Source organism: Heloderma suspectum, chromosome 2, assembly GCF_057233095.1.
Source record: "Heloderma suspectum isolate Gila_16-S chromosome 2, 16-S_ref, whole genome shotgun sequence".
Taxonomy (NCBI): domain Eukaryota; kingdom Metazoa; phylum Chordata; class Lepidosauria; order Squamata; family Helodermatidae; genus Heloderma; species Heloderma suspectum.
In genome coordinates this window covers 243,673,992-243,701,065 of record NC_139459.1, presented here as the reverse complement: position 1 = coordinate 243,701,065, position 27,074 = coordinate 243,673,992, and the positions used below count along the sequence as shown (strand labels likewise).

Below are 27,074 nucleotides of genomic sequence, written 5' to 3'. Positions count from 1 at the left end.
TCCCCACAAGCCCCCTCTACTGTTCTTATCAACAACAACAGTTAATTATTTCTGTCACTATACCTTTGCCTTTACTCTGTATTGCTGGCACAAAAGTATCTGTATATGCAGGTCTGTACAACATCTGTGTAGATCAGATTACTCTTAAGGACTCCCTCAGCGCTGTGTGTTTGTGTGCACGCGTGCCTGAGTGAGTGCGTGCGTGCATGCGAGAAAGAGAGCAGGTCTTCTCGAGATACACACTGATACATTGATAAAACTATTGTTATGAATTATATATATATCCTCTCTCTCTCTCTCTCATCTATCTATCTATCTATCTATCTATCTATCTATCTATCTATCTATAATCTATATATATCCTGTATCAAAATATACGATTTTGGTCTAAAAAATAGTAAAACATTTACGTAATACATAATATCCAACACATTTTAGTTCTAAAAGATAAAGGTGTGTTGTTATTTTTTAAAATGAACAGCAGGAGCCAATCTTATTATTTTAAAATTAATGTGAACCAAAAGCTCAGAGCTTTCATTCACTTATTCTAATTGGCTTACCTGGTATGGTTGGCATAGAGCGGCTGGCAAAACTCATTTGCTTGAGAACAGATGTTTTCTGAGGTACATCCAGATGTTCAGAAAGGTTGGTGTCACTCATAAATTCGTATTTTCTTGACAGCTGTGCAGTAACAAAAAAAATTGCCATAGTACTCAGGCTCAGGAAAATGAACTATCTAGTTTTAACAGTTTTTACAAAAGAATACATATGGGGTAAAATTATTACAGCCAGGTTGTGTGCCTTACCTGTGTTGACAAATATATATATTTCCAGTTATTTGAAGGGCTGTTCCTATATTTTGGTTCCTCAGAAGTGAAACTGCTCCTGGCTAGCCCAGGAGAATGCAAAATACATAATTTGAAAAGCAAACATCAGTAAAACAAAGCATTCATTTCAGTGACATCCAAGTTCACTAAAATCAATCAGAATTATTCTGTTGAATTCAACAGAATTAAGAACACAGTCCTTTGGGAATTTCTACCCAAGTTATCTTGAAGCTAATGAGACTTATCCAAGGGCACAGACAAAGGGGTTTGCTGGGTCCTTGATATTTTACTTATTCTACCAACTAAGAGAAGACACGTCTGTTTCATTATTTATAAATGCCACTACAAATACAAAGGAAAGATCATCCGTATGTTTGAACTCCCGCACCCATTTTCTTTCATTGTATCAACACTCCACATTTACAAAAAGGGATTTATTTCTTTTACTTAGTCTGCAATATGCACACTTACCTAAGAGTAAGTGCCACTGAACACAATGGGTCTTGTTTCCATGTAGATATGTGTGAGATCAAGGTGTAAGTGTATTCAGTTTGAATGTGTTCAGTGGCCATTTGCTGATTGGTTATAAAGAATAATGTGTGGGGTGTGACTTGTTTGGAAACAGGACAGTTTTGCTTGCCTATAAATACCCTTTCTTAGAGCTTCTTCACACAGGGCTTTTATCCTGCTATTGAGATTGGTTACTCATGGAAGTTTGCGGGTCCTGACATGATGTCACCAACCTCCAGGGCATCTCCCATGCTAAATGTACTTAATCCCATTTTTTTAAAAGATCAGAGATAATGAGCTGTCAAATTATGGCATGTTGAGTTCCTTCATGAAAAGAGGAAATCCCACAATAAGAGGTGCTAGACCGCAGCAACATCTAGAGGCTGTATAATGAAACATATAAAACATGCAGATAAGGGGGGAAAGGGAAGTGCACATAAAGGGAGCCCTGCATTTAAAACAGAAACAGAAACTCCCGGTAAATTTGCGGGATTTTAGGCTGGCATATGAATACTCTGAGTAGCAAAAATTTCGGAGGAGCAGATTCAGAAGTATTTGTTGTGGGTCTGAAACAGTTACAGGCTTTAGCCAAACAACTGCATTTAAAAGGGAAGTGAACATCAGACTTAAGGTTCTCAGAAGTGGTACCTTTCAATGTGATGTTGAAAATAGCTGGAATGAGACAGAAGATTTGTTCCATAGGATACCAAGCTGGGAAAAGTCCACAGGGTCATAGTGAATAATTGGAAATATATGCCTAAGCATATAACTCCAATTATAAGCTTCTGAAGATCAGATAAGCTTCTGAAGACAGATAAGCTTCTGAAGATCAGATAACTGAATTTTGTTATTCCGTTCTCTATTCCATATTTCTTTATTCAATGAAGGCATGGTCAAGAGGCCCACACAGCATTCTAAACCTGTTCAACATCTGTTTGGCAGGAACAAATGGAGTTTTAGCCATTTATGCTATCATGGTCTCAAAAAACATTCTAAACTTTGATTTCAGGAGGCTCAAGAAACAGGTGTTTAGAATGACAGAACTTTAAAAGTTATGTACTTTGCATTTCATGTGATCACAAACGAGACCCAATTTACTCCTGATGTGAAGAGTGAATAAGGTTGATGACCTTTTGATAGGTTCTTAAACAGTTTATATTGGGATATAACTCTATGTACTGTGTAACAATTCTTCTAAGGAATGTATGATCCAATCTGATCTTTATTTAGCTCTGCTTCTCAATAGCACACTAAATTAGACAAGGCTTCTTTAGTGGACTGGTCTGTTGTTCTTTTTACTTTAATGACATTGCTTTTTTAATACTCAAAAACATTTGGCTCTCAGGGGTGATGTTACAAAATTGTGCGGTGCAAATTCTATAACTCAAGGTGATGATATATTAGTGTGTTCAAAGTGCTCAGATGATAGATGGCACGAAAAGGTGCCAATTATGTAGTCTTCAGCTTGGCACTGTTTATAGAGCACAATTTGCAAACTTGCAATGTCCTAACAAGATTTCTTTTTCTATAACGAGATTCAAAATAAACACCTATTCCTCTTGAAAGTAGCTCAGCTGGAACCAGAGCCCACAGAATTGCAGCCAACTTCTTCCTCCTGGATCACTAGTACAACTTCCCACCAAACAGGCACAAATAAAGTCTTGTTCAGGGCAGATTCCCAACCTCTGTGATTGTTAAGTACAACAATGCAGCTTTGTTTACGTGTTCCATTGGGGCAATGTATATTCTACAACTTACCAAAGTGACTTGGCTATCACATCTTGCAATAAAGCAAGCTTTTCTAAAAAAAAACACCACCTTGACACTTTAAGAGAGAAATATTGTCCAGAAGGTGTACGACAAGTTTGTAACTGACTTCAGGATTATAACAGAGTATCCTGTAATAACAACTTACACATTTCATATCAGGAAGTTCAGAAGATGCTTTTTCATCTGCAAATACCACACTGCTTCTCTTTCCTCTCTTCCTACATCTTCTCATCTTAACTTCAGGCTGGGTGCTTATCAGGCGTACATTCTCATCCGATTCTGACTTGGTTGCCTTTGGTGACATGACTTCCAGTTCAAAGCTGCAAGTGTAAATTGAGGCAAAGCTCTCTTAATTATACGACTCATGGCACTGCTACTCTATTGAAAAATGTTTCTATGTAGCATTGCAGACCTATTATGTAAGACAATTCAGGATTTCCTCAACCAAGGGTATGCATGAAGATGAGCAGAGAAGGCAGAAACTGAAGGCCATAACAGGTTGGAAATGGGTTAGGGAAAACTACCATGATGTGATTTTTTATTTTATTTTATTTTGGTAGCAGCGTGAATTTAGCTGAAAGGAAACAGATGGAACAGGACGTGACAACAAATGATTAAAAAAGAGGTGACCTGAGAAGCAGAGCTGTAGAGTACCGCAGGATGTGGGGAAGAGTTCAGATGGGGGACATGGTTAAAATAAGCTTGAATATCACACTGAAGTGTGAGGGGTGAGTTTCAAAACAAAACAAAAAAGAGGGAGAAGAAACCTCTGCTCTAAATACTCCTGACAGAATTGTAACATATTCAAACTGCATCTTAATAGATATATAGTAACTGTTCATTATTATTTAGAAATTCCACAGTATGTTTCTTCAGTATTTATTGGTGAAATACTAGCTCCAGACATCACATTAGTTAATAGGCATCATTGTAATTAGGGGACCTTCCTGCATTATACCCAAGGACAATGTTACACAATTAGAAGCCATGCTATAATCTTAAAATAAGTGGAAGGATAATCTAGGAAAGCAACACTCATATTTGGGAAGGGGTTTTAAAGCTCTCATGTCTTCTTTCTGAAATACGCACAGATGTTATCCTTTGCTTAATTTAAATTTTTGATGGACATGGGTATGACTCCACCTAAAAGCAGCTTTAGGAGCAAATAGTGCTGGAATGAGAGTGAACAACTCTTCAGAAGTTAACCAGTTATTCACAACTTGCCATTGCTCGTTATAAAAGTACCTTTTAGTAGTAAAAGAATGATTTCTTCAAGATTAAAATCCTTATGATCTCAGCTAAACCATGACATGCTATATGTTCCTCAGTATAAATGGAAATCTATTGAAAAGGGATTTGCATACCACTGTACTATGGAATAATCTCTCCTGGTTTGCATCCTGGAAAGACTCTGCTGTCATATCCGTGTCAATGTTGATGAGAGTAGCCAATCCAAAACTAACCTTTCCGCAGCAATCTTGCTTGGCGTACTACATTCCGAATTCATGGAGGACATTGAAATGATAGACATCTGACGATACGATCTCAGCATAGATGTCGGCCGACCTAGTCGCCTGTCATCAAAATCCGGCTTAGCAGGGGACAGAAGAGAGAGAAAAACACCATGAAAAAGGTTTGAGGATAGGATAATTCATCCCTGTGCATCTGCCCTAGAGGGGAATGTACCGTGAGCTGGGGGTGGAACAAACCAAAAATTCCCCTGGAAGGAAGAACTTCCCGAATTTTGTTTTGTTTTGTTTTTCTTTTCTTTTTCTTTTTTCTTTTCTTTTTATATTTTATATTTATATTTTTTATTTTATTTTTTTATTCTTAATCTCAGCTGTAAAATGTATAAATGACATAGTAAATAAACTGTTTTGTCAGAAGACAATAGTGGAAATCATCGTTTATGTTGGTGGTGTAGAATAGATGGGGGCTGCAGGGTGCAGTGATACCAAACTAACCCAACCCCTTACTGTTGCTTGTTCTTTTTCCTGACCTTGGGGTTTCTAATCTGATTGGTTTTGAGAAGTAATGTTTATTCTTCAGTTATTCCATAACAAACTCTGTATGTTGCCTATACTACCTATTTTTGCAAAATGAGTCAGACAATAGGCAGGGGTCTCTATTTTGCTGCCTAAGCAGTGCCTGAAAATGAATAAGAGGCAGGTATTTAAGATCATTCCTGCAAACTTTTTCCATCTTCTCAACCATCAGGCTGACAAAAGCTGCCCAAACTAGCAGTACATGATGCCCAGGTAAGATCAAGTAGACAGAAATATTCAAGATTCTTCCTGACATGTTCTGTAGATAATACAACATTTCCTTAGCTAGTGTAGCCCACAACTGACCTATGAAGTATGAACTGCCCACAGAGTGGGCAGTTTTTTCATACCTATTGGGTGGTATAAAAATGTAATAAATAAATATTTTGTTTGAACATAGGTCACCTGCTGTTTATTTTCACCTCATGTTATTGTAGAGGCTGAGCTTTCTTTTATAATTTAGGTGAAGGAACTATTCTCAATATTTATATGGTGGAAAAATGTGCCACCTTCCCGAATTTAATCCTTGAAAGTTGAGACTTTAAGCACACATACATGAACGTAGAGATATTACGAGACTTGTATGGAAATTGGTATGTAATATCTCATACTTCAGGCTCCGTTTTGACACTATCTCATTTCACTCAGAGAGCCACCTCCGGCAAGAGACTCGGGAAAGTCATTTAGAGCTCTCAAGTTTATTTTCAAATACATTTTATGTGCAGTGGGAATTGCTTCTCATCTGGTGAATCCCAAATGCAATGAGAAGAAACAATCAGCACAGCTGCCTTTTACAGGGAAAACATACGCATACCAGACAACCAGAGAGGGATGATAAAACCAGAATGGCTCTTCTGTTCAAATTAATTGGCTTTCTTATATATTGGAAGATACATTAAATACTGCCATCCTGCAAGCTTATTAATTTATGGGAAACCTCTTCAGAAGTGATGAAGTAATTTATTTTGCCACATATATCTGAAGGAAATTGCTTTTCATCAGTGCAATGTATGTGCTGAATTTCTGCCCCCAAGATGGAGACCAGAATAAACTGGGAGATATTTGTATCTAAAGAGGATAAAAAAGCCACATCAGTGTCTTGCTGTGTATTTAAAACACTGGAGTTGGTCTGCTGCCTTTCCTGTGTGCTTCATGTCAGATTGTACCGTTCTGCCAGATCCTAGGCGTGTTTCCACGCTATTGGCTTCACTTCATTTGCAACTTTGTTGCAGTGTTTCCCCAATCACATCTTCTCCTTTTCCTGTTTCCACTAGGGATGGCGGAGAATTCCACCACAGACTCCAATGAGGCTGGATTGTAAGAATCTTCCCCCCCCCTCCCGAGTCCACAGCAGAATGAAAGACTCGCCTCTGCCTCCCAGGGGAATCCATGCTGGCCGGATCCTACCCGCCGCCATCCATCTACTGCCGTCCACTGCCATCTGCTGCTGCCTGTCTGCGGACGCAAATGGCGTCCAGCGTAGCGGATGCCATTTGCGTCCCTGCCTTTTGCAGTGATAGCCTACGTAAAGATTTACGTAGCCTATCACAGCAAACAGCAGGGACACAAATGGCATCCGCTACGCCGGACACCATTTGCGTCCGCAGACCAGCCTCAGCCGGAAGTCTGGCAGTGGCTGGAGCTGGCCGGGGAGGAATCTGGGGGGAGGACCGGATCGCCTCCCCCTCCGCAGACCCATGGGCGGACGAGGGTGAGTACAATCCATACACCCCTAGTTTCCACAGCCCATAAAGACCCAGCTTATCACTGTAGCCTGGGGCTCTGTGCTGTTTCCATTGAGCTCTAATCTAATTATTTTCTTGATGGCTAGGTGGAGTCTAAGTGGAGTCTGGGTTGGGTCTGATTACCTCCTCAGTGTTCCCGCCTCCTCAGCCGTGTTTCCAGGACAACGGAAGGAGAAGCTACTGGAATAGCACTGGATTTTTTAAAAGGAATCAGCTTTGCTGTGAAGAAAAGCTTCTGCTCCTCTCCCCCCCTTTCTCCTTTCCCCTGAAAGTCCAGATGCACCTTCATTTCAGGAGCAAGCTTCATTGAGCACAATGGGAGTTACTTCCGAGTTGACACACATATGCTTGTACTGGGAAAGGGAGGGGGAGAACACAAAGGGGGAAACCAGCCCCCATTTTAACCCAGAAGACCTCATTGACCACATTGGGAGTTACTTCTGACAAGACAGTAATGGGGTTGTTGTGGGAAAGAGAGCAGTAAATACAAAGATGGAAACCAGCCTCCACTGTAACCTGAAGAATATCTATAATGAAGCTGTGAAGTACTTTCTTCCTAAAGCAAGTCATTGGAGCCTCGTAATCCCGCTTGGTCACTTAATCGCACTTAAGGAATTGGGCTTAAAAGTGTGCCATTTCAATTGAGGGAGAATCTCTGTAAGTTCTGATGTGGGCATTCAAAGGCAAGCCTCATTGACTGCAATGGGAGTTACTTCTGAGGAGACACTATTATTATTATTATTATTAAATTTATTAATTGCCCATCTGGCTGGTCATCCAGCCACTCTGGGCGATGTACAGCGTACAATAAAACAGTTTAAAACAATACAATTCTACAGTAAAAACATTTTCTAAAATACCCTAACCCACCCCAAATGCCTGCCTGAACAACCACATTTTTAATGCACAGTGGAAGCTCATTAAAGAGGGGGCATGGCAGAGTTCCCTAGGGAGGGAGTTCCACAGAGTGGGGGCCACCACAGAAAAGGCCCTCTCCCTCATCCCCACCAGTCTAGCTGTCCTGGCTGATGAGACAGAGAGAAGGCCATCCGAGGCTGATCTTGTTAAGCGGCCTGTCTGGTGTTGCTGGAGGCACTCCTTAAGATAGGCTGGGCCGGAACCATATAGGGTTTTAAAGGTCAAAACCAACACCTTGAATTTGGCCCAGAAAACATCTGGTAACCAGTGCAACTCCTTCAGCACTGGAGTGATGTGATCTCGCTGGCGGCTGCCTTTAATCAGGCGAGCCGCCGCGTTCTGTACCAGCTGCAGCTTCCAAACCGTCTTCAAGGGTAACCCCACGTAGAGCGCATTACAGTAGTCTAAACGAGAGGAGACCAGGGCAAGGCCCCGGTCTCACTAACTGTATCCACAAGGCTGCCTCTTGCTCACTAACTGTATCCACAGCGTGCAGAGTAACACACCTAATCTGATTAATTTTATCTGCAAAGTGCCTTGCCAAGGCCTCACAGGAGGCCTTAGAATGCTCCAGTGGTTCAGGAGCCACAGGACCGACCAGGCTCCGGACCACTTGAAACAGCCTCCTGGGACAGCACTCTGCTGATGCAATAGGGGCAGCATAATATTCCTTTTTTGCTGCCTTCACCACCACATTATAGGCTCTAGCCTGTGTCTGATCGTCTTTGGAGCGAGACTTCCGCCACCGGCGCTCTAGCCGTCTCACCTCCTGTTTCAGAGCTCGTAATCGCGGTTTGAACCATGGTGCAGTCCAAGCCCTGTTCAGGGGGACAGAGCATTTCGGAGCCACCTGATCTAATGCCCCAGTGATTGCGGCATTCCAGCCACCCACCAGGGTCTCGACCGAGTGGCCGTTGGCGTGCCCAAGAGAATCCCCAAGCGCGTTCAGGAATCCATTTGGATCCATAAGACGCCTGGGGCGGACCATTTTAATGGGTCCTCCACCCCTGCGGAGGGGTTGTGGAACCGAGAAGTCCAACGTCACCAGATAGTGATCTGACCATGACAAGGGGGTGGTGGATATACCCCTGACTTCCAGATCACTCTCCGCTTCTCTAGAAACAAACACAAGGTCTAGTGCATGACCAGCTACATGGGTGGGCCCAGTTAGAATATGGTGCAGCTCCCAGGAAGCCATGGTCTCCATGAAGTCCCGAGGTGCTCCTGTGAGGATGGCCTCCGAATGTATGTTGAAGTCCCCCAACACCAATAAGTTAGGGGACTGTACACGCACATCAGAGACCACCTCAAGCACCTTGGCCAGGGAGTCAGTCGTGCAGCGGGGTGGACGGTACATGAGCAGAATCCCCAGACTGCCCTTTGGGCCCAACCTCCAGTACATGCACTCAGCAACCTTGGTCTCCTGGAGAGGGGGTCTGGTGAAGACCAAGGACTCTCACTAGATAACAGCCACTCCCCCTCCCCGATCCCCAGCCCTTGGCTGCTGTGCATACGAAAATCCAGCTGGACACATGGCTGCAAGGGTTGGAGCAGCAGCCTCGGCCAGCCAGGTCTCCGTAATACATTCCAGGTCTGCACCCTCATCCAGGATCATGTCATGGATGAGGGAAGTTTTCTGGGTAACAGAATGGGTTTGTTGTGGGAAAGAGACCGAAACCAACCCCCATTTTAACACACAGGATCTCTACTTGGAAGCTGTGAAGGAGTCACGTCCTAAGGCAATGGACCGGAGCCTCAAAATCGCGCTTAATTGCATTTACAGAATTGGACTTTGATATGTGCCATGTCAGTTGAGGGGCTTCTCTGTTATTTCTGTGGTCACTGCAGGGCAAGCCTCATTCAGCACAATGGGAAAAAAACACTCCTTGACTGGGGTCATGGGCTGTGTTCTAGTGCTTATGTTTGATGATGTTTTAAAAGTTGGTCCCTCGGCATCCTGCTCGAAAATGGCGATGAACTTCTGGAAAACAGGGAGGGAAAGGGTTGGGTCACTGAGGTCAGAGCGACACACCCACAAAGTCTGGGCTACACGCCCCATGGGCAGGACTATGATACCGAACCCAGTGCTGTTGTGGAAAGGGGTCAGTAATAGACCCGAAGTAAGCTGGAAAAGAAGGACTATAACCAGTTTCAGAAGAAGCGGTTTTTCCGCATTAAAATGCGGGGCTGGTGCTGAATGGCCATGACGTCATGGAAACACACAGACCTCACCACACAGTCAGGTTGGAGTAAATCACTGGCAGAAACACAGCTCCTGAGACCTTCCCATGGCTTGCTGCAGGCCAGGTTAAATTAATTCAGTTTGCAGTATGACACAATCAACAATCTGTATCCCTTCATACCAAGCTTCCAGCTAGCCCATCTCTTTTTTCCCTTTAATCCCAAGTTTTATTTGATTTTCAAGTTATATACACATATCAGAAACAAACAGGAAGCTTATAATATATGACAAAAATATCACTGCACATTGAATATACATTTCAGAAAGTTGAGCGATATGCTCTTATTGTTATAGTTATACCATCACTATTCCAGGAGAGAGATGACATGAAATAATCTTATTCCTGAATCATGTTCATGCAGGGGTGGAAAATGTGATGCCCATGGGCACCAATGTGCCCCCAGATGTCTTTCCTGGCACCTGCCAAGGTGTCCTACCCCTCCCACTTTTAAAAATTAATACATTTTCTCAGTGGCAGCTGGGATTGCTGTGAAATAGGTTTCTGTTGGTGCTGAAAACCATGGGTTCAAATGAGCTATTTAGTGTGTTGGAGGTCAGGCCCCACCTCTGCCTTATACTCAGTCTTTTGGGCAGATTACTTATCCTTTGCCATCCCTCCCATGAGAGCCATTTTCCAGTGGTGCCTATGACAGTTTCTCAAATTGTCAAATGTGCCCACAGCCCAAAAAGATTGCCTACTCCTGCGTTAGTGTGTTTTTCCAGAGCAACCTTTGAATGATGGGTTGTCTGGGATCTGAGGCAACTTCACTGATAAAAAAACTGAATGGGAACTAGGGATGTTGGAGAAATCCTCCACGGACCCCAATGAGGCCAGATTCTATTGAATCCGGCCCCTGTAGTCCATGGAGAATCGGATCTCCTACCTACGCCTCTATCGCGAAGTCCTCGCTGGCAAATCCTGCCTGCCACCGGCTCTGAAGTCCCAGCAATACGACCGCCATTGCCGTATCACTGGCTGGACTGACGAACTGCGGATGCAAATGGCGTCTGGCGTAGCGGACGCCATTTGCGTCCCTGCTTTTTGACGTGATATTTACGTAGCCTATCGCGCAAAGGAAGAGGGACGCAAATGGCGTATTTGCATCCCTGTTCCTTCGCACGATAGGCCATTTGCGTCCCTGCTCTTTGATGTGATAAGCTATGTAAATCTGTACATAGCCTATCACTTCAAAGAGTGGGGACGCAACTGGCCTCCACTATGCCAGCTAGTTCATCAGTCTAGCCAGTGATACGGCGGCAATGGTGGCCGTATTGCTGGGGCTTCGGAGCCGGCCGGCGGCTCCATGGAATTGCCGCAGAGCGGAGCCAGCCGGCGAGGATTCCGGGGGGGGGGGAGGAACAGATCGCCTCCCACCCCAGTGGACCCCCCGTGGATGGCAAGGTAAGGGATTCGTACATCCCTAATGGGAACCATGCCACCAGAAAGCCATCCTGTTCGGTTGTACCTCTAGCTAGCCAACTTTGATGATTCAACTTTTCTGCAAAGGGTAATGCTCCAAATTCTTTAAACCCAGCTTCCAGCTGTATATCCTGAGGACGTTGTCTGACCTTTCACTGCTACTAACAGGAGCGAGCAGATTTTGTGGAGTATATTTGTGTCTGTAAATATTGACAAAAGGACTAATAAAGGATCATGCTACGATGATGATACGATATTCATGATACGACATGCTACTTCTGATATTTGAGCCAATGCTGCCTTTAAAAAAGTTATTACAGAGGGACAAGACCAGCACATGTGAATGAGAGTGCCCCCTTGCCAGCATCCTCCCCAATACAGTGTGGTGAGGATTTCCTTAGTGATTTTAAACCTACAACAAGAACATAAGAAGAGCTCTGCTGGATCAGACCAAAGGCCTATCTAGTCCAGCATTCTGTCCACACAGTGGCCATCCAGCTGTCTGTGGGAAGCCCACAAATAGCACCCTACTGTTCCTATTTCCCAGAAACTGTTATACAAAGCCTCCAATACTGGAGGTGATATATAGCCATCATGATTAGTAGCCATTGACAGCTCCATCCTACCTGGTCCTGTGATTGGGTAGACATCATATCATTTGATATAGGATTGCTATTCTCTGTTAAATCTCTGAGGAAATAGATACCCCCTTTCTTTCCAATTTCGTATTGCTTTTATTTTGAGAGGGGAGGAGGTGAACATCAGATGGTCCAAAAAGGGTAAGAGCAAGGATATACGTGGGCCTAACTGCTTGCTCCATACCTTTCAAGATTTAAGCACTGTTTGTAGAAAGGAATTTTACTTTTGATGGGTAAAACTGGAAAAGGTCTAGGGATTTGATGCATTACCTCCACAGACCTCACAAAGTTTTTCGTATTGCATATTATTGGCAAATGTTTCTTGATCTGAAAGGCCTTGTAAAGCATTTTAAGGTGTGGAAATTCCATGCTTCTCTGTACTGTGCCAGTGCCAAATATTCTTACTAATACATTTTTGGTTTCCTTCCTGTTCAATAGCTTTCCGATGTTGTTTGCCTCTTTTTTTTACCCATCTCCAAGTGCAATGTAGTTGGGAGGACGATGATGCATTTTAGCTGACCTGAAACTGGCATGGGCTGCTCAGTCAAGATAACACTTATTATTTTCCTGTAGAGATGAGGTCTGGAATTAGAGACTGAGGTAGAAAAAGAAGGGTGCTCTCTTCTGAATCACCACCAGCAACAGCCTTAACAGGTCTCTTTTCATTTGCAGTTTTAATGGCATGAAAGCTAATCTGTTGGGCAAAAAGTGCCAGACACAGGAAGATTGTGCCTTTTCTATGGCAAAGAAGCCCACGAGCTACAGAACTGAGGGAAAGTTAATAAGCTTCCATTTATACACACAAAATAGCCAAACAGCCATAATTTGCATCACTTAGGACTTAAGCCCACAAGGAATAAGCTTCAAAGTTTACCACCTAGAACCCTTTCTTCTGTAAAACTGAATCAGATCATTAAAGCCTGCAAGGCAAATGTGTTCCAGCCTGCAAGAGCAGAAATTTTATTCCATACAACCCCCCCCCCCATTCTTAATGCTATCCAACGTTTCATCTAGTTATTCAGCTATTTAGTGGGCTTTGCTCCAAGATCTGTCAGAAACATAGAGTGGCTAATTCTATTCTGCAAGCTTTGTATATTACCATTTCATCCTTGGCTAATATATTTATGTTTTATTACACTCAGTAGGGCTTGTTTCAGAAACAGTTTCAGCAAGCAGTTGGAATCCTCCAAGAACCAGGACCCCTGGATCTTTGGTCCAGATCAAAGCTCTAAGCTATTAAAAGTTACAGGGAGGAAGAGCTCTGTGCCCTGACTGGCATGCTTTCATAAGGGTTGTTTCTGTCTCCCTAACCAACTGGAATAAGTGAGCAACTTCCATTCAAACACTGGAATCTTAGCTCTCCACCAGGCAAAGTTTAGGGCTTCAGGGAACAAATGAGGTGATCTGCCACACAGGATGAAAGAACGTGGCAGTGTCTTCAGCCCACAGGCCAAACCTGGTGGTATGAAGGTCTTGGATCTTTTTTTTTACCTTAGAAAAGCTAAAATAAAAGTTAAGGGGCTAGAGGGAAGTAAAAGGGGAAAAAAATCTTACCAATTCTCTGACACCATATTGTTTCTCCACTTTGGCCTTTAAGTTCCTGAAACACTCCTCCATGCGTTCATGGAAAGGACGAAGGCTGTCAGAAACTCTGCTCTCATGAATCTTAATTCCAGCCCCAAGAAATGGAATCTAGTAGGAAGGAACAATCAGAAGGATTTTAGTCATGCTGTCTATCTCTCTGATCTTTACAGAACATGTCAAACTGTCTGCAGTAATAGCTGAGAATTGTAATATATTTGCCAACTGACATTTCCTTCCTTTCTTAGAATCATGTAGCAGCAAGTTTGGTATCTTACTATAAACTGGATGGAAACTTTACATATTATGTGAAGCAAGGATAAAAACTTTCTTGGAAAAAATGTAGCAGCAATCCTAGCTTCCTGTTATTTGTCTCCTAGGGATGGTCAGATGGATGGATACTTTATTACATTTCATGTATTTTTAATACCCTGAATGAGAGAAAGTGCTTGGCCTACTGGCTTTGAACTCCATAATGTGCTAGGACAAGCTTAATTGGGCCAAATTAGTATGATAATTGGTAAAATATGCTACAGACCACCAATTCACATGACACTATCCATGCAGTAGACATTCAGCCTGAACTGCAAAGGCTGCCTCTTGGAACCAAATAATTAGTTCATAAGAGTCCTTTGAAATAAAACGAGGCAGGGCTGGCTTACACTTCACCTTCAGTAGCATGGTTGCTGCCTCTTCCTGGTTGGTCCCATGCTGATTTTTGCAACTGGTTATCCTCCACACCCTGTGGCAAACTGCATGATTACATACGACGGTGGATGTGTCACTAGTATGGTACAGAGCCACATCATCTGCCCTGATGGAGGATCTTCATGTTTCTCAGAATGATGTGGAAGTAGCCACAGATGTGGTGTAAACTGGACCAAGATATTGAACTACTCCCAAATGAATGCTTTACTAAAACTGAGAAAATACTGAAAATTTAGGACCAAAACAGACATTACTTTAAATCCATATCTAACAGCTATGTCTCTTTTCACTTTTACTCTAGAGTAGGTGCAGGGGCCCCAATCCAGATCTTAAAAAACCTACCCTAGAGTAAAAATGAAAAAAACAAACATGTCGCTGCTAGATACTGATTTAAAGTAATGTCTGTTTTGGCCCTAAGTTATCTAAATGTGGGAAAGGCCTCCTTCATTAGACAGAGATTAACTATTTTCTTGCATATATTTTCAGTAGCTTTTTCACAGCAACTGGTATTTTTCTTGTTGATTCATATGACAACCAAGGAAGAAAAAATCTTGACAATTACTGGTGCTTACCCCGAAACAGACTGGCTGCTATAAACATTTAGGTTGTGAAAAGGAAGCTTTACCATCACACTGCATCCCTCATGCAATTTTGTTGCAATGTTAAGTCTTTTGACAAGGACGTAAAAATAGAAGTGATATTTCCAGGAAATTGTAGTGTTGTTGGGTCCCTCCGCCCCGCACAGTCATGCAACAGCCAGTACAATGTAGGCTAGTCCCTCCCAAATCTGAGTAATGTAATGTTCTTTCTGTGACATTGCCTGGTATCCCAATTCTTTGAAAACATGAGAATACAGCAAGATAAGTTGAAGAAGATTGTTCTTAAAATTGTATAAGCTGTTCTAGAGAGAGGAAAAATATCAGAGGTTTAAATTTATGCATGGAGGCTACTATGATGCATGCCCAGAATTTTTGCTTGTGCAGTCCCACCTCCTCTGTACACCTAATCAGACACTGAAGTCAGTGTGGAATCCCACACATGCAAGAGGTTCATTGAGTACATATGCAGCTTTTCAGAGATCCACGTGCACTGGAGTTTGGTAGATTACAGATAACTCCTATGATACAAACCTATCTATCTTCTAGATCACCCTTCCCCAGCTTGGTCCCATTGGCCATGCTGAGAATTGTAGTCCAACATATCTGAAGGACACCAGTTTGGGGAAGCCTGTTTTAGATCCTCCGAATTTGCAAGTGTGTGGAAACACTTAGTCGCCTTGCTTTGTCTTCATTTTTATTTCAAGACTTTAGGCGAGAGTGTAACATCAGCCATATCAGAATCCATTTTGCTACCTTACTTTAGAAAGCTTTTTGTGAACAATACTACAGAAAAGTGAAGGATCACTTCAGCAGCCATTTTAGAAGTCCTGCTAGCAGACTCATTGGAAGTTTGGGATGATTTCCCCTTTCTGTGCTACCTTTTTACCTACTGTTCTCTGCAGTCTACTTAATTGTTTCTGACAAGAGTCAGTGCACCATCCTTCATCCTTAAAACAATTTTCAAGCAAGTTCTCAAAAGTTAAGTGGTTTCCTTTGCATCTTTTTCTTATATCTTTTTCTTCTTGTGGAACATCAGCAATAGCATTCAGGTTCCTCCTGTCCCAACGAGTCTGTACAGCTACACATAATACATCCAGTAATCAGTAAGACCATCTATCAGCACTGTTTGTAATCAATCCACAGAACATCAGTTATTGGAAGATTAGAAATGTAATAAATGAATGAATGAATGAATGAATGAATGAAAGATGTGCTGCAACGCCTTACAACAGGAGTTTATGAAATTGCTGCTTAGCTTGTTTATTAATACTGACTTGGATTCCTGCATTGATCAGGGGGTTGGACTCGATGGTCTTATAGGCCCCTTCATCATACTATTCTATGATTCTAGAAAGGCCATAATTCTAGAACCCATATGTGCAGGCTGACAGTATCGTGGAAGTTTGTACTGTACATGATCTCTTGGTAAAACAGGAACACCAGTTTTAAATGGAAAAGCAGCATGTTTCTTTTAACTGTTTGTATTTGGTTGCAGTAAAAACTTCCAAAATGTTTCCAGCTTTGTGTGCATTTATCCTCTGCTGACACCTATGTCTGCCTAGGACTGCAGCCTAAGACTTAATACGTACACATGTATTTAAAAACAATGGGGCAGTTTCCTTCCCTGTATATTGTAAAATATAATGCAGGAACAAATTAATGGACCTTCTCTCTTTGAATCTAGACATGTACACCCTAAGGCAACCTGGTGCTCTCTAGATCTTTTGGACCACAACTGCTAGCATTCCTGACCATTGGCCATGCTGTCCAGGGGTTGATGTCCAAAAAATCTGGAGAGTACCACATTGGGGAAGGCTGTCCTAAGATATGTTGAAATTAGCCAGTAAAATTAATTCATGCTTTCAATAACAAAAGATGGGGAATAGAGTACATTTTGATTATTTCCATGCTATGATTTTCCCTGACTTTGCAGGACCTTTCACAGTTGGACAAAATATTTTGGAACAAATACAGAGAAAGTTGTGCTGACGTCCTACTGACTTCAATGGCTCAAGTTAGTTGTGGCTCATATAATTCACACGGATTTCCATAGGCATAACTTCCTTGTTTGGGTTGGATTCATTGGTTTTGCCAGAAGAGACAGTGGGATTAGGACCAAAAATTAACATATCTGGGGCAATAAATGTCCAGTGTCAGCCCAACTTCATAATCAGGCTGCCCTTGCATCCCAACATATGCTTTTCAGGAAAGGAGGATTATTAAAGCTTGATGAGGAACTTATAAAAGCTTATTTTCAGTAATATTAGTAACACATTACAAACCCAGTCACATTTCAGGCAAATACATATTTTTCTTTTTTAAGTGAGGACATGATCTATATTTAAATTTACATTGTGTTGTTCCACTGGAATCAAGATCAGTGAGCAAAGGGGTGGGGAGGAAAGAGTAAAAGGCTGTAGAGAATTGTGCCCAGCATTGTATTACCTGCCAAGCAATCAGATCTTTGAGTCTGTTTAGTTTCTCTTGATCCTCAGGGTGGTCCCTGATGTACTCATCTGTGAAGAAAGCCTGCAAGCAGAAAACAGATCATTCAGCCTTCCTTCCTAACATTTGAACAGGCAATGATGTCTCCAGGGTTGTGTTGCTGACACAATAAATCAAAGGATTATGTTACTTTCAAAGTAACTATTAAAATCCTTACCGTCTCATATTTAGCGAACCCTCCCATAACTGCTGGATCAACAATTCCATTCAGAAACATGGACAGAGGATTAATAGGAAGGGTCTCATCACTTTGGTACTGATTAATCATGGCCAGAATCTTCTCATTGGTCATAGACATTGTTTCAACGGCATTCTCCAGCGGGCTAATTGTCGTCTACGGGGGAGAGAGCAAGAATATAATTTATTCCATCTTAAACTTTATTGCCTACCTATTAAATGGATGCACTTGAAAACCTGGGAGAATCTTACATTCATAATGCAAAGTTAAATCAAAAGGTACTTAATATTTCATCAGAATTTCCAACTTCAAGAAAAAAACTAAATGTATACTGTTTCACCTTGATAAGTACAGATAACGAATTCACTGGTAACATAATGCTTCTTAAACTTTTCCGTTGAAATAACTTCAATGGAAATACAATGGGAATACAAGAAATAACTTGTATTTCTGTGGGCTAAGCTGTGTATTAATAATCAGAATGCTAATACACACCTGTGACATAGAGACAACCTCAAACCAACGCAGGATTCCAGGAAGTTTGTAAGCCGTAACAAAGGATGTTCTCTCGATCCACATAGACTATTAAAAAAGACACACAGAATATTGCAGCAGTGAAATCATATTGTTAGGATATTAAAGGCTTGCTGGAACTGGGATTTAAATAATGAGGGGGAGTTATTTTCCTGACATCAACACTGTGTTGTTGTTTTTAAAGCCCAAACCCAGACAAGATGTCTTTACAAACCCAATTCTAAACTAAGACACTGTTATGCAATCTGTCAATGCAAAGAGAAATCCAAACATTGAAGGAGCAGCAGTTTAGCAGAGAGGACAAATATAAAACTTGAGCCAGGGTGGTCGGAAGTAAAAAGTTTGTCAACCACAAATCATTTATTTTTTTCCATCTCGCTTGGATATTATGTAGTTATATCCAAAACGGTTCACATAATACTGTAGATAAAATAAACAATTTATAAAACGCATGATATTTTATAAAAACATGCTTTAACCATTCCATATGGAAATCATGTAACAATGAATAGCTGATGCACAGAAAATCTTTTTTAAAGTTCTGTATTTCTGACCATAATTATAATTCTAAGGGCGGCTTCTGATATTATGTTTTTGGATTTAGTTATTGTTACACTTTTGTGTCCCATCAATCCTTTCTGGGGGCACAAAAACACGTCTTGTTTCTGGAGTGTATCAGTTCACAAGTCTATTAGTGAGCGAGAGTCTTGTATTACTTAGACTGCAATCCTATGCACACTTACTTGGGAGCAAATCCCACTAAACTCACTGAGACTTAATTTTATGTAACTGTGCATAGGATGGTGTTGCATGTCAGGTACAATTCTGTATACTTATCTAACAACAGAAATAACTGCAGAATCCTGTCGTGTCTGAAAAATATAGGCAGCAGCCATTCTTGTCCTGGCCGCACATACCTGCAGGAGCGGAAGCTGCAGAGAGGTCCCGAAAACCTTACCTCACCATGGCAGCAAGTGGAGCAGAGTGCTTACCAAGGCTTGGCTCAGGCCTTCAGGGAGCTCCAACGAGGTGAGTTATTGCATTACCAACCATTCTCTCAGTTATGATTAAAAGGTAAAGGTGTCCCCAACCAGTCGTGTCCGACTCTAGGGTGCGGTGCTCATCCCCGTTTCTAAGCCGAAGAGCCAGCCCTGTCCGAAGACGCTTCCGTGGTCATGTGGCCGGCATGACTGAACACCGAGGTGCACGGAACGCTGTTACCTTTCCCGACGAGGCGGTACCTATTTATCTACTTGCAATTTCTTGCTTTCGAACTGCTAGGTTGGCAGAATTAGCCAGCAGGAATATGCTCATCGGGAGTACTGGATATGCTGACTTCATCCTTAGGCTTGAATCTGCTACAGTTTCCCTTAACGGGGATACTGATAGGCTGGCTGAACAAAGACTTAGGCTTCTCTGCATAACCTCCATCTTTTATCTCTTGCGACAGCATTCCATGCAGGCAGGAAAAACTCAGGGAGTAATCATTTCCTCCTCTAGCCCAACACTGACAAAATCTATCCCAGAGTAGGGATGTCAGAGAATTCCGCCACGGATCTCGGTGAGGCTGAATGCCAGTGCATTCAGCCCACCGAAATCCATGGTGGAACGAAGCCTCCCGCCCCGCCACCCCACAAAATGGGCCCGAAACGGAGCACCTACCTGCTGCCGTCCGCACTGCATTGCAAATGGCAGCCTCATCTGCGGCCGCCATTCACTTCTTCCATATAGCCACGACAGGCTGCGTAAGTACTTACGTAGCCTATCATGGCAAAAAAAGGGAACACAAATGTCGGTGGCTACGGTGGCCGCCATTTGCATTCCCTTTTTTTTTTTTGCCATGATAGCCTACGTAAATATTTACGTAGGCTATTACGGCAAAAAAGAAAGAAAGAACGTAAATGGCGTAGTGGCCGCCATTTGCATTCCTTTTTTTTTTCTTTGCCGTAATAGCCTACGTAAATATTTACGTAACCTATCACGGCAAAAAAAAGGGAACGCAAATGGTGGCCGCCGTAGCCCCGCCATTTGCATTCGCTGTTTTTTTGGGGGGGGGGTGCCATGATAGGCTACGTAAATATTTACGTAGCCTATCACGGCAAAATACAGGGACGCAAATGGTGGTGGCTACGGCAGCCGCCGTTTGCATCCCTGCAGGCTGCCCAGCAGCTGGATATCCGGCTGTGGGCGGCCCCGGCCAGCGGCTCTGGGGAATCTCCATGGAGAAGAGCCAGCCAGAGAGAATTTCGGGGGGAAGGACGGAGCGCCTCTCCCCCACCGCGAATGTCACCCTTCAAAAAGGTAAGTGACTTTTGTACATCCCTATCCCAGAGTAGCAGGTGAGACTGGACCAAAGGTACTGCTCGACTTTAAGGTACCAATCATAGAACAGAATCATAGAGCTGGAAGAGGCCATCGAGTCCAACCTCCTGCTCAGTGCAGGAATCCAGTAGAAAGTATCTCTGACAGATGGCTGCCCAGTCTTTGCTTGAATGCCTCTGGCAAGGTATTCAAGTGAGGGAAGTTAGGAAGTGTTTCCTGATGTTCAACCGAAATCTGCCTTCCTGTAACTTAAACCTGTTATGTCATGTCCTGCAGACTTGGATGACAGAGGACAGGTCATGGCCCTCTTCTGTGTGACAATGCTTTAGGTGCTTGAAAAGTGCTATCAGATCCCCCATAGTCCTAAGGATAAACATACCCAGTTCCTTCAGTCTTACCTCACAGGGCTTAGTTTCAAGAAGATCCAGTTCCCCTGGCCCTAACGGCACAACAGAGGCATCTTCTCCTCCTGACTGTATACTCACCCAATTTCTGTTAACACAGCGTCTGGTTCAGCCTGAGCTTTCTGAATGACTAATGCATGTAATCCTGGTCACTGTCAAAACAATACTGAAAAGATACTTACAGCAAATTCATTTTCAGGGTCAACGGAGCCTTTTCTGACTGGTCTTGAATAATGGAACCTTTGCACATAGTTAGACTTATAAAAGCTAAAAGAAAAGAAGAATTACAACAACTTTTTCAGTTGTGTATTAGGTTTCCCTTCAATGGAGCATGCTTGTAAAAGAACAATTTAATTGTCATTTCTTTTTTGAGTTAAAGCACAGTGCCATATGGGCAGCTCAGCTCCACAGGGCCAAATTTAATCCAGGTGACAAGAGTAGCACTCCGAATGTTTCTTCAGAGATGTGTCCAAACCTAGGTTGGAAGGGGTGATTTCTCCAGGATGTCAAGGGTACACAGTGTTACCAACAAAATATGACAGCTGAGAATTATGAGTTTGCTTAAAGCAGGATGTGAGTCTGCACACCTGAAAGTGCCAGTCAGCAGGAACATACTCACACCTGTCCTATCTTCTTCCATTGGTGAACAGCATTCCACTGTATCTCTCCCACAAGTAGCGTGTTTGTGTAGTCAACTATACCTGGATCAGAGCATACCAGAATCTCAAATGGCTGCTGTTCAATAACCCTGACATTGCTGCTTTCTATCCCTTCTTTCTGCTGGCACCACTGGAAACTCCATGCTTTACTTCTAATCTGTGACATCTGAATCACAAGAGGCTGTGTAAGTCCTGAATCTGTGCCTAGACTCAGTGATGGGCTGGATGAGGGTCAATAAACTGAAGCTGAATCCTGGCAAGACAGAAGTGAGTGGTTCCCGGGTCGGGGAGATAGGCTCATTGCCTGTTCTGGATGGGGTTGCACTCCCTCTGAAAGATCAGGTTTGTAGTCTGGGGGTACTCCTAGATCCATCTTTGTCGCTGGAGGCCCAAGTGGCTGCTGCGGTTCAGAGTGCCTTCTACCAGCTTCAACTGGTTTGTCAGCTATGGCCTCTCCTGCAGGAATAGCTTGATCACAGTGCTACAGGCATTAGTAACCTCAAGACTGGATTACTGCAATGTGCTCTATGTGGGGCTGACCTTGAGGCTGGTCCGAAAGCTGGAGCTAGTGCAGAATGCAGCAGCTTGGCTGTTGTTGGGAGCTGTCCCTTTTTCGGCCTGTAACTCCTTTGCTGAGGGAACTGCACTAGCTGCCTATTCACTACCAGGCCAGATTTAAGGTGTTAGTAGTACTAGTGAACAAAGCCCTAAACAACCTGGGACCAGGATACCCAAGAGAGCACCTCTTTCTTTACCAACTTACCCAGTCACTGAAGTCATCAGAAGGCATGCTCCTGATGGTTCCACATGGACCCATGGCCTGGTTGGAGTCCACCAGGTAAAGAGCCTTCAGTGTGGTGGCCCCCTTCCTGTGGAATTCCCAGGTCAGGCAGGTGCCAACGTTGTGTTCCTTCTGGCACTTCCTGAAGACATTGTTATTTCGAGAGGCCTTCCTTGTGTGACCAACCACAGTATATTAAATTCAACCTTATTGGAAATTGTCTTTTAAAAATATGTTTTAACTGTTTTAACCTGGTGTTTTATTCTTTTATTGTTGTTGTTCATTGCTCTGAAATCTTCTGATGTGGAGCAGTATATAAATATTGTAAATAAATAAAATAAATAAATAATCTCTAAGTGATCTAACCACTCAGGAGGGACTGAACTGATGCTCTTTCCGCCACTTTTAAGAGAACAGAAAGAAGAAACCAACAGTGGTACAGGTAGGATTATGACCATGAGTTGATTATAAGCAGCTGGAAGTGGACCTTGACTTGACTGTGACTACAAGAGAGGTAGGCTACCCCTTTCAGCACTCACGTTCCCTAATCCTTGAAAAATACTTGCTTTGGCACTACATAAGTGGAGGCTGCATGGAAGTCTCTAAAAGCTCTGGAGACAAACAGGAGGCTTTTCATTGAGCCGAAGGTGGTTTGAAAAGGATCACCCCTTGTGGTGTGCATATTTATCCCAAATCCCCCTTGGGCAAACCGGTTTTGCAGGGGATAATGATGATGATTTTAAACTGGAAAACTTATTTGACCATACGGGGAGAATAGGACAAAAGAGATATGGGTGTAAAACATGGGAAAATAAGCTTGTCTCAAACTACTTCCAATGCCCTTTAAAAATATTGGGCAGTATCCTATTTGATACTACAGCTCATCATCATGGCGATCACTCATATCCGAGTAAGATTGTCTTCCACAGATAGAGTCTATATAGATAACTCTTTAAAAGGATTAGACGGATACATAGAAGATAGGTCAATCAACACGTTAATCTCTAGCAGTGGGTCTGCAGGTGGCTGTAAAGGCCGATTCTAGATCCACACAGCCTCCCACAGTGAGGACGTAGGTTTTCAGGTGGAAGGCGATCGCAGTGAGGGTTTGCCTGACGTGCCTTCCATTGAGCTCATTTCTCCCTTTCACCCTGTACTCGTGCTTCTTCAAAGTCCATAGCGGCTTTAATATAGGCTGACCGCCAGTTGGAACGCTCATGAGTTAGAGCTTCCCAGTTCTCAATCCTAATGCTACATTTTTTTAGATTAGCTTTAAGAACATCTTTAAATCTCTTTTGCTGTCCACCAATATTCCATTTTCCATTCATAAGTTGGGAATAGAGTAACTGCTTTGCAAGCCGATAATCAGGCATTTGAACAACATGGCCGATCCAGCGAAGTTGATGTTGGAGAATCATTGCTTCAACGCTGGTGGTCTTTGCTTCTTCCAGTAAGCTCACATTAGTCCGTCTGTCTTCCCAAGTAATTTGCAGAATTTTTCGGAGGCAACATTGGTGGGATTTTTCGAGAAGTTAGTTACTACAGCTACCATACTTTGGGCTAGCATAAGCGACCTCTAGTGTAATGCCAATAGCAATGCTGGCACAATGGGATTCCCCAGAAAGCCCATTGTACCAGCAAACACTATTGACATTGCAGCAGAGGTCGCTTGCGCTAGCGCAATGTAATTTCCATTTGCGTTAGTGTCAAACAGGATGCTGCCCATTGTCTGCCTCCAGCCATAGATGTGAGCCCAATCCCTGGCATGGGACCACATCGCTTCTCTGTTTTTCAGAGAGAGTGCTATACTGCTGCTAGCTCTGCAATAAATATTAACTAACAGGAGTAGAATCATAGAACAGTATGGTTGGAAGGAGCCTACAAGGCCATCGAGTCCAACCCCCTGCTCAATGCAGGAATCCAGGTCAGAGCATCCCTGACAGATGGCTGTCCAGCCTCGTCTTGAATGCCTCCAGTGTGGGAGAGCCCACTACCTCCCTAGGTAATTGGTTCCATTGTCATATTGCTCTAACAGACAGGAAGTTTTTCCTGATGTTCAACTGGAATCTGGCTTCCTGTAACTTGAGCCCATTATTCCGTGTCCTGCACTCTGGGATGATCAAGAAGAGATCCTGGCCTTCCTCTCTGTGACAATCTTTCAAGTACTTGCACTATCATATCTCCCCTCAGTCTTCTCTTCTCAAAGCTAAACATGCCCAGTTCTTTCAGTCTCTCCTCATAGGGCTTTGTTTCCGGTCCCCTCATCATCTTCATTGCCCTCCTCTGAACCTTCTCCAGTTTGTCTGCATCCTTCTTAAAGTGTGGTGCCCAGAACTGGACACAGTACTCCAGATGATGCCTAACCAGTGCTGAGTAGAGGGGAACTAGTACTTCCCGGGATTTGGAAGCTATGCTTCTATTAATGCAGCCCAAAAGAGCATTTGCCTTTTTGCAGCCACATCACATTGTTGGCTCATATTCAGCCTGTTGAGCACCTCAACAATTCCAAGATCCTTCTCGCTTGTAGTGTTGTTGAGCCACGTATCCCCCATCTTGTAACTGTGCATTTGGTTTCCTTTTCCGAGGTGCAGAACTTGGCATTTATCCCTATTAAATCTAATTCTGTTGTTTTCTGCCCAGCGCTCCAGTCTATCCAGATCACTTTGAATTTTGTTTCTGTCTTCCAAAGTATTCGCTATCCTGCCCAATTTTGTGTCATCTTCAAATTTTATCAGCATTCCCTGCACCTCCTCCTCCAAGTTATTAATAAAAATATTGAAGAGCACTGGGCCCAGGACTGAGCCCTGCAGTGCCCTGCTCGTTACCTCTCCCCAGTTTGAGAAGATCCATTGATAAGCACTCTTTGAGCCCGATTCTGTAGCCAACTGTGGATCCACCGGATCGTTGTTTCATCTAGCCCACTTTGAGCTAGTTTGCTCATCAGGATATCATGGGGCACTCTGTCAAAAGCTTTGCTGAAGTCGAGGTATATGATGTCTACAGCATTCCCACAGTCCACAAGGGAGGTTACTTGATCAAAAAATGAGATCAGATTAGTCTTCTAATCTTTGTTCTTGACAAATCGATGTTGGCTTCGAGTAATCATTGCATGGTTTTCAAGGTGCTTCCAGATGGATTGCTTTATGATCTGCTCCAGAATTTTCCCAGGGATTGATGTCAGACTGACTGGTCTGTAGTTCCCAGGTTCCTCCTTTGCCCTTTTTGAAGATAGGGACAACATTAGCCCTCCTCCAGTCATCTGGCACTTCTCCTGTCCTTCATGATTTCTCAAAGAGAATAGACAGTGGTTCTGAGAGTTCTTCTGCCAGTTCCTTTATTACTCTAGGATGCAGTTCATCTGGCCCTGGATATTTGAACTCATTCAAAGTAATTAGGTGTTCCTTGACCATATGCCTATCGATCTCAAGCTGCAATCCTGCCCCTTCAGCCTGTACGTCGCCTTTGCCAGGGGGGTCATAGACCCTCTTTTGGGAGAAGACTGAGCCAAAGTAGGAATTGAGCACCTCGCCTTTTCTTTGTCCTCTGTTATCATTTTGCCATCCTTATTTATTAGCTGAACCACCACTCCTTTCCTCTTTCTTTTACTATGCACGTAGCTGAAGAAAGCCTTTTTGTTGTTTTTAGCATCCCTTGCTAACCTCATCTCGTTCTCAGCTTTAGCCATCCTGACGCCATCCCTGCAATTCTGTGCTACCTGCCTGTACTCTTCCGTTGTAGCTTTGCCTTCCTTCCACTTCCTATATGTGTGCTTTTTTGTTTTCAGGTCATCTCTAAGCCTTTTGTGAAGCCACATTGGCTTCTTCCATTGGCTTCCACCTTTTCTTCTTGTTGGAATTGTTTGTCATTGTGCCTTGAGAATTCCCTTTTTTAAAAGCTCCCACCCATCTTGGACTCCTTTTCTTGTTAGACCTTACTGCCATGGGACCTTACTTATCTTTGTTCTGAGTTTATTAAAATCAGCTTTCCTAAAATCCAGGGTACACGTTTGACTACACTAGGCTTTTGCTTCCTTTAGAACCTTCGAGTATTTGGTGCGTAGGCCTTGTTGTCTCAAGCACCTGATCAAGTTATTGCTTTTAATGTTAAAAGAGCTTTTAAAGACTTTTTTAATGGGAAAACTAAAATAGTGACCTTCATTAAAAGTATAGTATGAAAATCAGTAGCAGCCAACATTATTTTCAAAGGTCAAAAGAGTATGAAAGCCCATCCAACCATTCTGAACAACAATTTCCTGAAATCTCGCTCTGCAGATGCTGCTTCTTACTGTTGCCAATCTATCAACCCTCCCTCCCTTATTTTATTTATATTTTTATGGACACACATAAAGCACTATGTTTTATGGTGAGCTGTAAATGACCTAGTGAAGCAGATGATATTTTCCTTGCTGATACGTGTGATATTTCACCTGCTTTGCAGACATAACAAGATCAGCTCTCATGACAGTTCCAGCCATCTAGACACTCAAAAGCATAAAGAAATAAAGTAGCTATAGTTTGCAAAGGGTAGGCAAGTCTTGGGAGAAATATTTAATTGAAAGTGATGTTGAAGTACCAGTACCGCTAATACTGTTTAATGACAATGCATAGCCTGTATAACAACAAAAATATTTCTTGTCTGTTTTAATGTCCAACAAAAAAAAATCATACCCAACCCCAAAGGAACACAAT

The 27,074-nt window shown here is 42.8% G+C and overlaps 1 protein-coding gene across 1 annotated transcript in view; it reads right to left on the bottom strand.

The window, feature by feature from the left end:
- DOCK2 (dedicator of cytokinesis 2) overlaps nt 1–27,074 on the bottom strand; it is a 409,918-nt gene that overhangs the window by 4,404 nt on the left and 378,440 nt on the right. The window contains 8 exon segments of the mRNA XM_084838639.1: nt 561–681; nt 3,253–3,427; nt 4,571–4,698; nt 13,670–13,807; nt 17,449–17,532; nt 17,666–17,842; nt 18,182–18,268; nt 21,129–21,213. Of these exon segments, the coding sequence (XP_084694765.1) occupies nt 561–681; nt 3,253–3,427; nt 4,571–4,698; nt 13,670–13,807; nt 17,449–17,532; nt 17,666–17,842; nt 18,182–18,268; nt 21,129–21,213 (995 nt within the window).